Source organism: Leptosomus discolor, unplaced genomic scaffold (assembly GCF_034619465.1).
Source record: "Leptosomus discolor isolate bLepDis1 unplaced genomic scaffold, bLepDis1.hap2 HAP2_SCAFFOLD_35, whole genome shotgun sequence".
NCBI lineage: Eukaryota > Metazoa > Chordata > Aves > Leptosomiformes > Leptosomidae > Leptosomus > Leptosomus discolor.
In genome coordinates, this window is record NW_028237764.1 from 1,237,516 (window position 1) to 1,250,029 (window position 12,514).

The window sequence follows — 12,514 nt, forward strand, 5'->3', positions numbered from 1 at the left end:
AACTTTATTAGATGAAGCATGGAGAGTGTTTAGCAATAGGGAAGAAAAGGCAGGCACTGATGGCGGTGCTACAAGAAAGTAGAGGATTCAAAAGTGGGGGAGACAAGAGTGCTTTAGGGAAGGATCAGCGTGCATGGTGCAGACAGAAGGGACATTGGGAGAACGAATGTCCAGAGAGACAGGGAGGGAAGGGAGGGATACAGGCACATGTTAAGGAGGACTGACGGGGACCTGGGGAATCTACTCTGGCGGATCCACTGGTTATATTAAAACTAGGGAAATAGCAACAGGACATGGAATTTCTAGTTGATACCGGGGCAACATTCTCGGGTTTAAATCAAGCTTTGACACCCATAGATGATGGCTCTGTAATGGTAAGGGGAGCTACTGGCCAGGGTGAAAAGGCCTGCTTTTTAAAACCCCTTAAATTCAAGTTGAGGAAACAGCTGGGGATGCGCAAATTTTTGTATATGCCTCATTCACCCAAACCACTACTAGGGCAAGATTTATTAGAACAATTAAAGGCAGAAATAAAATTTGAAAACGGAAAGGTAGAACTCCGAGTGGGAAATGACCAACTGATTGAAATTTTGAGTCTAGCCCTCCTAGATACCCCTGTTGGCTCAGAAATACCTGAGGAGGTCCAGAACCAAGTGTATCCAGGGGTATGGGCCTCAGAAATACCAGGAAAAGCAAAAAATGCTTCTCCAATAATAGTTAAACTCAGACTGGGGGCACGGCCCCTAAGGATTAAACAGTACCCCCTTAGAATGGAAGATAGGGAAGGGATTTGACCTGTAATCAACCGATTCATCAAGTACGGGCTACTAACGGAGAGTGAATGGGAATGTAACACTCCCATTTTCCCGGTCAAAAAGCCAGAATGGTAATTATGGAATAGTACAGGATCTCAGAGCTATTAATAAAATTGTTGAGGATCTGCACCCAGTTGTAGCAAACCCGTATACGTTGCTGACTAAATTAGTACCTGAATTGGCTTGGTTTACCATATTGGACTTAAAGGACGCCTTCTTTTGCCTATCCTTGAGTCCAGAAAGCCAGTTGCTGTTTGCATTTGAGTGGGAAAACCCAGACTCTGGAAGGAAGACACAGCTAACATGGACAGTGTTACCACAGGGATTTAAGAACAGCTCCATTATTTTTGGAAACTAATTAACCAGAGACCTGGAAAAATGGGAATGGATACATGGAGCTAGAAAAATATTACAGTATATAGATGATCTGCTGATAGCCACTGAGATGAATGAACTTTGTATAGTGTGGACAACTAGTCTGTTAAATTTTCTTGGACTTAATGGCTATCGAGTCTCTCCACAGAAAGCCCAAACAGCCCAGCAACAAGTGACTGACCTTGGCTATGAGATAACAGCAGGCCAGCGAGCCCTGGGAGCCACAAGGAAGGAGGTTATCTGCCAGACCCCCCGACCGCAGACAGCTAAAGAGCTCTGTACGTTTCTAGGAATGACAGGACGGTGTCGCCTATGGATCTATAACTGTGGACTCATGGTAAAGCCACTTTATGAACTGTTGAAATCTAATCAAAAGAACCTTGTCTGGAATAAAGAAGCAGAAAGAGAATTCCACCAGCTAAAGAAAAGGCTGATGGAGGCCCCTGCTTTGGCATTACCAGATACTACCAAGCCTTTCTGGCTGTTCTCTCATAAAAAGCAGGGAATAGCCCTAGGGGTCCTAGCTCAAAACCTGGGACCATACCACAGAGCAGTAGCATACTTCTCCAAGCAACTTGATGATGTAAGCAGGGATTGGCCTAGCTGCTTAAGAGCAGTAGCAGCGGTGGTACTGAACATCCAAGAAGCCCGTAAGTTTACATTGGGTCAGAAGATTACAGTATTGGTCTCCCATACTGTATCAGTGGTGTTGGAGATGAAGGGAGGACACTGGCTCTCGCCACAAAGATTCCTTAAACACCAAGCTGTTCTGGCAGAGCAGGATGACGTGGAAACAGTGGTCACTAACATCATCAACCCAGCATCTTTTCTTAGCGGGGCTACAGGAGAACTGGTGTTGCACAACTGCCTGGAAACAAGTGAAGGAGTCTACTCTAGCTGACCTGACCTAAAAGAGGAGCCACTGATGCTGATCACTCCTGGGGCACTGACGGAAGCATCTTCGTTTGGCAAGGCATCCATAAGGCAGGATACACGGTAACCACTAGGGATCAGGTAATAGAGTCTAAAGCTCTTGCCCCAAACACCTCAGCAGAGAAAGCAGAAATAATAGCTCTAACCTGAGCATTGGAATTAGCCAAAAGCCAAAGAATAAACATCTGGACCGACTCCAAGTATGGTTTTGAGGTGGTCCATGCTCATGGAGCGCTATAGAGACTCCTAACTACTGAAGGGAAACATATCAAACATACTGAAAAAATTCTCAAGCTCCTGGAAGCAGTGCAACTCCCCAAAAAGGTGGCTATCATGCACTGTAAAGCTCATCAGAGAAAGAATACTGCTCAGGATTTGGGCAATGCCATGGCGGACCGTGAAGCCAGGAGAGTAGCTGAGGAGGGTGATTTGGGGGTGCAGTCTTTGGTCCCAGATGGTAAAAATACAAATTGATTGTAAACTCAGATACTCTAAAGAAGATCAAAAATTGATTGAAGATTTAGAAGGAAAAGTAGAAAAGGGAGATGGGCAAAAACTCCACAAGGTAAAGTCATAGTACCATCCGCATTATTGTGGGCGTAGTCATGGCCGAGCATAAAAAATCCCATTGGGGAACAGAAGCCTTGTATAAATACTTGAGTCGGCTTACAGATGCCTGAAATCTGTATACCACTATCAAGCAGATAACACAGCAGTGCGAGGTATGTTTACAGAGTAATCCCAAGACAGGCCCTAAAGCGCAGCCTGGGCAGATAGGGAAAGGAAACTGTCCAGGACAACAATTGATTTCTGAGAGCTCCCAAGAAAAAGGGGGTTTTGATATTTGTTGGTCTTGACAGACACCTTTTCAGGGTGGCCAGAAGCATTCCCTTGCCAAACCAATAAGGCTAAGGAGGTGAACAAGGTAATATTACAAGAAATAATACTGAGATTTGGAGTTCCAGTGATAATTTCATCAGATCGAGGGACACCCTTCATTTCAAAGATCATTCGACAAGTCAGTATGATTCTAGGAATAGATTGGCAACTACACACCCCCTATAACCCACAATCAAGTGTCAGGTGGAAAAGATGAAACACTTAATTAAGCTACGAACTAGGACAGGAGTCAAGTCTACCTTGGCCTTAGTCCTTGCCCCTGGCACTCCTAAGAATTAGAACTAAGCCCAGAATGAAGGAAGGATTAAGTCCATTTGCAATATTATATGGTAGACCCTATATCGTGCAGGTGGGGATATCGGCCCAAATAGGGGATGAAGTGTTAACAGACTATGTGATATGCTTGCAGAAGCAACTTCAAGAGATAGAAAAGCGAGTTTTAGGGACCAGAGCCCGAGGTCCCAATGGACCTGTACATAATATCGAACCTAGTGACTATATATATGTCAGATCTCTTTCAGGCTCGCCTTTGGAACCTAGATGGGAAGGTCCGTTCCGGGTATTGCTAACTTCCCACACAGCTATCAAGATTACAGAACGAGCTTCGTGGACTCATCATACGAGAGTAAAGAAAGCTCCCAAGCCACAATGAGAGGCCACACGTGTCGGACCAGTAAAATTGCGAGTTCAACGAAATGATGGACATTAACTATTAGTCTGGTTGGAATATGGCTGGATACGGGAGGTGCATGGGATCAAAATGTGTATTTGCAATTGTTAAGGAAGGTGGTTGACAACTTTAAATTATCTTCCTGTTGGATTAGTGCACTACTACCGGAAAATTCAGCACGTGGATTCCTCTCAATAGGTACAGCTTTCCCCAACAGTTCTGAAGTGTTAAGAGCCCTTTCAACCACGAATCTTTCAAAATATGTAGAAATATCAATTAAAGATCTGCAATGGGTGTTAGATCTTGGTGAACCATCAGACTCGAGCACAGGTGTTCCATGTGTCCAGAGATGTTCCCAAGAAACCATTAGTTCCAATAGCGGAGGAAACGCAATTGAAAAGAATTGTGGAGAAAAAATAACTGTAGGAAAGAATCCTACCTGTACTTCCTATTGGAAATCTGGGGGTGTTAACATGTGGAACAAAATTCAGGCTAGGAGATATAACTCTACCAGTCCCAAAGGGTAGCCCACTCCCTTGGGAACAGGGTGATATTGGTTATGTGGTAATAAGGCACGAAAAGTTTTGCCCTTAGGATGGAAAGGTCAGTGCGCCATAGGACCTGTATACCTATATGTCACCATAATTAACCAACTAGGACAAGGAACAGTAAGGTCATATATGAGACGAGTCTGATCTCCCCCAAACCCACTTATAGAAAGACCCAGCTCTTCCCATAGTTTTGCTCGATGGTTTTTGCCATGGCTAGGGGTAAGCGAACTAGAAAAAGCTGTGGTAAACCTATCAGCTACCTTAGAGATGGCATGAATTCCACTGTAGATGCCATCAGAGCACAGCAAAAAGAAATAGAAAGCATTTCAAAAACGACACTACAAAACAGATCAGCATTGGATTTGCTATATAGCAAGGAAGAAGGAGTATGTACTGAGTAATAGCTGTTGGACGTACATAGATGAGAGTCAGAGAATAACCTTTGACTTAGAACAATTTGGAAACAAAAAAAAGGTGCTACATCAAGTGACCTTGGATGACGCCTCACTGGGATTTTCAGAACTTTGGAAAAAACAAACATCATGCCTGCCTAGCTTTACATGGCTCAAGCAACTCTTTGTTAGTATAATTTGTTTATTCTATTGGGGTTGATGATATGCTGCATGTTACAATGTTCCCTGTGGTTGTGTAAACGTACTGGAGATACATATGAAGAATGGAAGAGACATAAACACAGACAAAACGTTGAGAGTGGAAAATACTTTACTAAAACTCTCCAAGGGAATGGCAGTATATAGCAAAAGAAATTGCAAAGGTAAAAGAAAAGGGGGGATTTGCTCTGGGGAATAAAAAGTTAATTTAGCATAGCTTAGGAGAAAGCAGAAATCAGCTAGCTAGACTTAGCACAAGATAAGGGAGGAGAAGCAGCCTTGAAATGTTTGAGACAGTAGGAACTACTTGGATGAGAAAGAAGGACTTGATTGTCTTTATGAAACAATCATCAGGTTCAGACTGGTTCTTTGGTTTGGAGTTAAGCCAGTCTGGGATCCTGTACCAAAGGAGAGAAGTACACGATGAAGAAGACTATGAGCCTTCCTCCGAAAGCCCCCAAAAGATGACCACCAGATTACAGCATGCATGCGCCAAGAGCAGGAAACATACGACAATTACTTCCGATAAACAATTATGATATTCCCAGCTATTCTCTGAACTTGTTGTACTAACTCATGAATATGCATGTTTTGGTGTAATAAATAGAGTTTTCGAATGTGACCCGGTGTGCAAGCGAGGAGGAGCAATCCCCCTTGCACCCAGCGCTGTAACAAACACACCCGCTTTAGAACTCTCTGCGAGTTACAGAGTCTGTTTCCGCGCTTCACTGGGATGTCACAGAGTTTGACAATACGGTGTGGCAGTCACTGGAAGCAGGCTTATGGAGGTGGAAGTTGCCACGACGCTGCCTGTGATGCCACAGAGGTGGTTGACAATCTGGTGTGGCAGGCACTGGACACAGGCTTATGCCCCTGGAATCTTGACATCACAGTGACTGTCATGTCACAGGTGCTGAAAATCTGCTGTGGCAGCCCCAGGCAGCAGGCTTATGCTGGTAAAATGTAGCTATGAACGTGCTTGTGCTGACACGGGTGATTGAAAATCTCGTGTGGAAGGCAGTAGAATCAGTCTTCTGCTAGTGGAATTTTGCAATGAGAGTTCCTGTGATGTCACAGAGGTTCAAAATGATAATTTGGCTGTTGTTGGAAGCAGGCTTATGGAGGTGGAAGGCTGCTATAAAGGTGCCTGTGATGTCACAGAGATTAAAAACATGGTGTGGCAGGCACTGGATGCAGGCTTACACTGCTGGAAGGCTACCATAAAGTTGCCTGTGAGGTCACAGGCGTCATAAATATTCTGTGGCAGTCGTTGGAAGCAGGCTTATGGTGGCGGAAGGCTACAGTAAATGTGCCTGTGGTTTCACAGAGGTTGAAAATATGGTGTGGCAGGCACTGGAAGCAGACTTGTGGTGGTGGAAGTAACTCGGATAAAACTCACTAACAACTCGGTGTTATTCAGCAGGGATTCTTTATTGCGGCAACGGGCAGCACGGGGGATGGCTCCTTTGATCCATGCGCGCCCAAGCGTTAGGATTCTTGCCTTATATTTACAGCTTTCATGTTTACTCATTACATTTCTATGAAAAGGTTGGGTTATTCTAATTATTTCCAGGAATTCATTAACATAAGTTCCTTCCACAGTCCTACCTCAGTCTGTCCAAGTTTCACCCCCGTCAGGGATCCTTGGTGATCATTGGAGATGAAGGTCCAAGTCTTCCTCAGGATCGAACTTTTGAACTTGTCCTGTGGCACATGCACTTTACCATCTTGAGTCTTTTCCAATTCACAGAACCAGCTCTTGCTCACTGCCCTCCCTATCTCTCCTGCTCAGTGCTTTGTGTTCCTTGAGCCCCACAGTCTGATGGGAGGATTCCACCTGGTGTCCTTCGCTTGGCGCATTCTGCTTCATTCTTATCTTTAGTTAGCCAGCAATGGGTCTATCCATAAGGGTTAGTACAAATCAACCTCCCTCCCTCCCTCTAAAGGCTGGTCAGCAGCACTTTTCTAAAATCTAATTTTCTAAAGGCTAGTTAGCCATCATTTATTACAGAGACCTTCATCGCTGTGATGAATAGGCTGTGCTCCCTTCCTTCCTTTCTTCCTGCCTTCCTTCCTTCCTTCCTGCCTTCCTTCCTTCCTGCCTGCCTTCCTTCCTGCCTGCCTGCCTTCCTTGATTCCTTCCTGCCTGCCTTCCTCCCTTCTTTCCTTCCGCCCTTCTGCCCTCCCTTCCCTCCTCTCCAAGAAGGGTGAGGCATCCAGCCCAGCCGGCCAGTCACAGGTGGTGGTGGGGAACAATGTGGCTGCAGAGAATGGTGGTGTTGAGAGGTCTTCTTGCATGGGACGTCACAAGCCCATGAACAAGCCAAGTGCCTCCTTCTCCCCTATCGCTTACTCAGGCTCCTATGGCATCACAAGGAGCTGCACAAACCAGAGGCTGGCCCCTGGCCTCACACCTCCTCACCCAACAATGACATCACAAGCACTTGCACAGGCCAGGAGCTTCCTTCTGCACGAAGAGCTCCCAGCCACAAGTGGCATCACAAAGCACCTGCACAACCCAGCTGCCTCCTCCCGCCCACTCACATCTCCATGGAAACAGGACAACACAAGCACCTCTACAAGCCACATGGCCTTTCATCCACTATCCCATACTCAGACAGCAGTTGCCTCAAAAGCACCTTCACAAGCCAGGGTGCTACTTCCGATCTTGGTTCAAGGAAGCTCATGCCAGGGCTGCATTCAGGTGTTTCCCAGGGGATGTTACACTCAACGGGAAGTGACCTGAAGGCACTGTCTGTCTCATAGGCCTTCATGTACCCCTAAGAAGAGCTGATGGCCCTTGTCTTCCTTGGAATCACCTCCCCACATGCACAAGATGGGTATGCTTACGTCTGCTCTGTACAATGCAAACACGGACTTCTGACCTTGTCCTTTGGTGTCCCTCTGGGAGGCACAAGCAACCTCTATGAGCTGGAGTAAAAGGCCAGTGTTGGACGTGGTGGTTGTTACTGGCTGCTCTGTGGGGACGGCCCTGGGGCAGCTTCCCCAGGGTGTCCAGGGAGCACAGGCACAGACCAGACACTCCTCTGCATGTCCTTCATGTCCCAGAGCAAGAAACAGGCCACTGAGAACATTCATCCAGCCGGCATGCAGAGGAGATCCCCACCCTGGGCACCTTGCAGCTTCACGTGCCAAACTTGCTCCCCACAACAGTAGGAGACAACCAGCCTAGGGGATCCTCAGGAAGGTCCTTTTGCCCCAGGGAAAGGGCAGTCTGACCCGAGCTGCCACCCACACCAAAGGGTTTCTCTTTCCATGTCCCCCCTGCACACACACACACGATGCCCTGCTCTTCTCCCGGGACATCCCATCTCCCCACACAGACTTTTCCCTACAGAGCTCATCTCTGCTGACCTGGACGGCCATTCCTGCACCCCCTCCCCAGGCTCCCCACAGACCCTGAACTGGTGGTGCTGCTCTGCAGAGCAAGTGGGCTGTGGTGGCCATGGCCACGCTGGTGAGGCTGATAGGAAGATCCAGCTCAGGGTGGCTACTGCCCCCTCCAGCTCAGCACACAGATCCTTCCCCCGCAGCTCCACAGAAGATCTTGCAGAAAGGAACCTAGACAATCAAGTCAGTGCAGGGTCCTTTATTTGGATTAAACACACGGAGAGCACAGCTCCTTATTTACACAAAGTCTCTGGAGCACACAAGACAGGCAGACACTGACATAGAAATAGGACGAAGAATGATAACATTTTCTTGGACATTAGTTTAATGAAAGATTTCATACCGCCTAGAAAAGCTAAAACGCCAAGAAACCAAAGCAAACAATCCACCAAAGACAGACTGGGCCGGTAATGAGTTCCATTACTAGTGATATGCAGGGGAAGATGGGCAGTTCATTGCTGCTTCTGAACAACAACCAGTCATCAGTTTCCTCAGGGCGTCCTTGAGCTCCTGGTTCCTCATGCTGTAGATGAGGGGGTTCACTGCTGGAGGCACCACCGAGTACAGAAATGCCAGCAGCAGGTTCAGGGATGGGGAGGAGATGGCGGGGGACTTCAGGTAGGCAAACACGGCAGTGCTGAGAAAGAGGGAGACCACGGCCAGGTGAGGGAGGCAGGTGGAAAAGGCTTTGTGGCGTCCCTGCTCCGAGGGGATCCTCAGCACGGCCCTGAAGATCTGCACATAGGACACCACAATGAACACAAAACAAACAACGTCAAAAATGACACTGACCACAATTACCCCAACCTCCCTGAGGTAGGTGTCTGAGCAGGAGAGCTTGAGGATCTGGGGGATTTCACAGAAGAACTGGTCCACAGCATTGCCCTGGCAGAGGGGCAGTGAAAATGTATTGGCCGTGTGCAGCAGAGCATAGGGAAAAGCAGTGCCCCAGGCAGCTGCTGCCATGTGGACACAAGCTCTGCTGCCCAGGAGGGTCCCGTAGTGCAGGGGTTTGCAGATGGCCACGTAGCGGTCGTAGGCCATGACGGTGAGAAGAAAATACTCTGCTGCAATAAAAAAGAGATTGAGAAAGACCTGGGCAGCACATCCTGTGTAGGAGATGGCCCTGGTGTTCCAGAGGGCATTGGCCATGGCTTTGGGGAGAGTGGTGGAGAGGCAGCCCAGGTCGAGCAGGGAGAGGTTGAGGAGGAAGAAGTACATGGGGGTGTGGAGGTGGGGGTCGCAGGCTACAGTGGTGATGATGAGGCCATTGCCCAGGAGGGCAGCCAGATACATAGCCAGGAAGAGCCCGAAGGTCAAGAGCTGCAACTCCCGTCTGTCTGCAAATGCCACCAGGAGGAATTGGTTGATGGAGCTGGCATTGGACATTATTTAATTGCAGGAATGAGGGACTGCTGAAAGAGAAAAAGTCATTGATAAGTGAGGGCAGATTGCACTGAGCCAGTCTTATCCCTTTTCCCGTAGATATCTCCCACAATGGCTTCATTTTTGAGGGAACTTCAGACAGTCCCTTTTTGTGAGGTCAGCATTGACGAGCAGGGGCTCTGCCCATGGGCTCCAGAGAAGTCAGACCTGTGCTATTGCAGTGGTGTCAAACAGCCCGTGCATTCAATAGCTGTTCCTGGCAATGGGTGCTTCACTTGAGTGAGAGGTATTTGCCTCAGTGATCGTGTGACAATTGTCCCTATTTATTGCAGTGTGATGGAGTCAGCACCCAGACCTGCTGTGTCTGAGAGGGAAGAGCCCAGGGAGGGACCCAGCCCTTCCAACTCTGCTGTAATGAACAGCAAAGTCTGGGAAGGAATCACTGTAGGCTGAGAGAGAATATTTCTCACCATCATTTTCCATCTTCAGGCTCTCTCCTGACATGATAACAGCAGCGTGCCTGTGGGGGAAAATGGCCCTGTCACTGGGTTCCCATCCCCCCTGCTGAAGTGCTCCCAGCATGGGGGAAGGGCACTTCAAGCTCTTCAGCCCATGGAGATGCTCAGGTGCCCAAAAGACAATGCCCAGCATCTCCTGAAGAGAGACTCACCTTGTTTCAGGTTACTGCACTCTACATTATCCAAAGCCCCCAGCGTTCAGTGTCTCAGAATGCATCTGAGACAATCCCCTGACGTCCAATGCCCACAACCCAGAGCTTTCAAAAGCAAGAACAGGAGCAGCAGGAATTGGAGAAAAAAACACAAAGCAATACCCTGATCCTTCTGCAAATGGGGAACAGGAGAGGAAGGCAGCTGGCACTCGGGAAAGCCTTCTCCTTACACAGCAGAGCACAGCACCTCCATGTTGGTGACATCCCAGGCATGTTGCTCTCAGTCCCTTTTATCTGCAGAAGGAAGAGGTTTATGTGTCAGGAGAGATGCATCTTTGCTGGGGATTTCTCCTTCCACCCACAGCTTCCCCCACAGATCCGTGAGGAACTCCCTGGCAGGATGAGTGCTGATGCCAGCTGGTGACAGAGTCCATGCCCCAGGTAACAGCCACCTGAGGTGAAGAGACACAGCTTGGAAGGACAGTCCTGGGCACCCCTGGCTGCACACCCACCTTCACACCCCACAGCCATCCCCACCAGAAGTCAGCGGTCATGCCCTGTCCCTCTCACACTGCACTAGGGAAGCCCTGCTCTGCAGCCCGGCTTCCTCTTCTCCATCACAGACAGATCCCAGAGGTTGGACACATTCAGCAGATCCTGCAAGGAACCACCGACACATCACCCTGCACCCAGAGACTTACTGTGTCAGAGGCTGGGAAGAGTTCTCCTCCAGTGAGCTCTCAGCCATCCTCCCACTCTCCCCTGCCTTCAACCTCTCTCTGCCCCGCTCCTTTCTCCTTGGTGCCCACAGGCAGCCCCCTCAGCCCTGCTGCGCTTGGCAGAGCAGCTGCTGCTGGGCAGAGCTGTCTCCCTGAAGCTCTGCCTGCTTGCTAGGAGCTCTCTCTGTCCCAGGAGCCCAGCCCAGATCAGCTCAGCAGCAGAGCAGCAGCCCAAGAACTTTTGATGATCTCTCTGGTGGTTTATATGAAGTTTATGAAACTCAGAGACTGAGGTGAAGCTGAGGAAACTTCTCGAGGAGTCAAAGTCAGAAGCAAACTCCAAAATTTCTTGGAGTGGTAATGGGTTCCACTGAGAGATGTTACTGACAACGCCTCCCTCGGGGCTTGTTAAAGGAGAAAACTGGAGGCAGTGAGGACAGGTAGGCAAAGGCAAGGTGAAGGTGGCTCTGATGCTGAGTAAACCTTGGTGTGCTTTATCAAGACAAAAGACCAGGCCCTGAGCCCCAGCCCCTGCAAGGCAGACCCTGTCCCTCAGCCATTCCTCAGGGTTCTTCCTGGGGCAGGGTGATGTGGGGATGTGCAGTGACAAGGGCAGGGCCAAGGTCCTCTGCTTCTGAGTTTGTCCTGGGTGGGCTGAGGAGGCACTGAGGTGCTGGTGCCTTAAGGTATAAAGGCTCTTCTGGTAGGCCTTGGGGGTTGAGACAACAGCCACAGCCAAGGGGAGAAAGACCTCGGCTCTCTTGGGGGCTTTTTGTCTTGCCAGAGCCCTTGAGCGTCTCCACCACAGGATGTCCTACAGTGTCCCACACCTGCGCTTGCCATTGCACCATGCAGATCAGACTGTCCCCAGGAGAGGCCTCCGCAACGTATGCGGGACATGTGGCAAGAGGACAGTGCTGCCAAGAGCTCTGGAGTGTCCCTCTCCTCCCAGAATCACAGAACCAAGGAGGCTGGAAGGCAGCCAGCCGCCACCTTTTCTAGGCTTCCCCTTCATGTATGGTTTTAGCCAGCAGCTCCTTTCTCAGCCATGCCAGAGTCCTGCCACCTTTATGTGACCTCTGGCATGTCAAGGTGGACTATTCTGGATCATGAAGAGGAGATCCTTGAGTATCAAACAGCTCTCTGGACCTGTCCTCTCTGCTTGGCTGTAACCGATCAGTTTTTCTAAGAAGGTCCATCAGCAGGCCGAAGTCTGCCCTATAGAAGTCCTGTTCTTTCTTTTCTTCCCTTTTTCTCAGTATCCTCAACTCTACCTTCTCCCCCTGGCCTTTTCCATTCCTAGCCAGCTCTTCCTTGTTTGTAAATGTTGTGTGTTAAACCCAGCAAGAATTTAGGCACAACCCTGCAGCTTGCACACCTCCCTCCTCCAACCTCTGTGGAACAGCGGAAAAGGAAAGAAGAGTAAAAGCAAGAAAACTTGTGGGTAAAGATGGTCACTTGAGGTCATTGCCC

At 48.8% G+C, this 12,514-nt stretch overlaps 1 protein-coding gene across 1 annotated transcript; it reads right to left on the bottom strand.

Annotated features, from left to right (window-relative positions):
* Window positions 1–8,689: 8,689 nt before the first annotated feature.
* Window positions 8,690–9,655, bottom strand: LOC147412939 (olfactory receptor 14C36-like). The gene has a single exon (XM_086480813.1). The coding sequence runs from the start codon at window positions 9,653–9,655 to the stop codon at window positions 8,690–8,692; it is 966 nt and encodes a 321-aa protein (XP_086336939.1).
* Between the last annotated feature and the right edge of the window lie 2,859 nt (window positions 9,656–12,514).

Excerpts from the sequence above, each read along its gene's own strand:
- LOC147412939 (XM_086480813.1), bottom strand. The coding sequence starts at position 9,655 with ATGTCCAATGCCAGCTCCATCAACCAATTCCTCCTGGTGGCATTTGCA.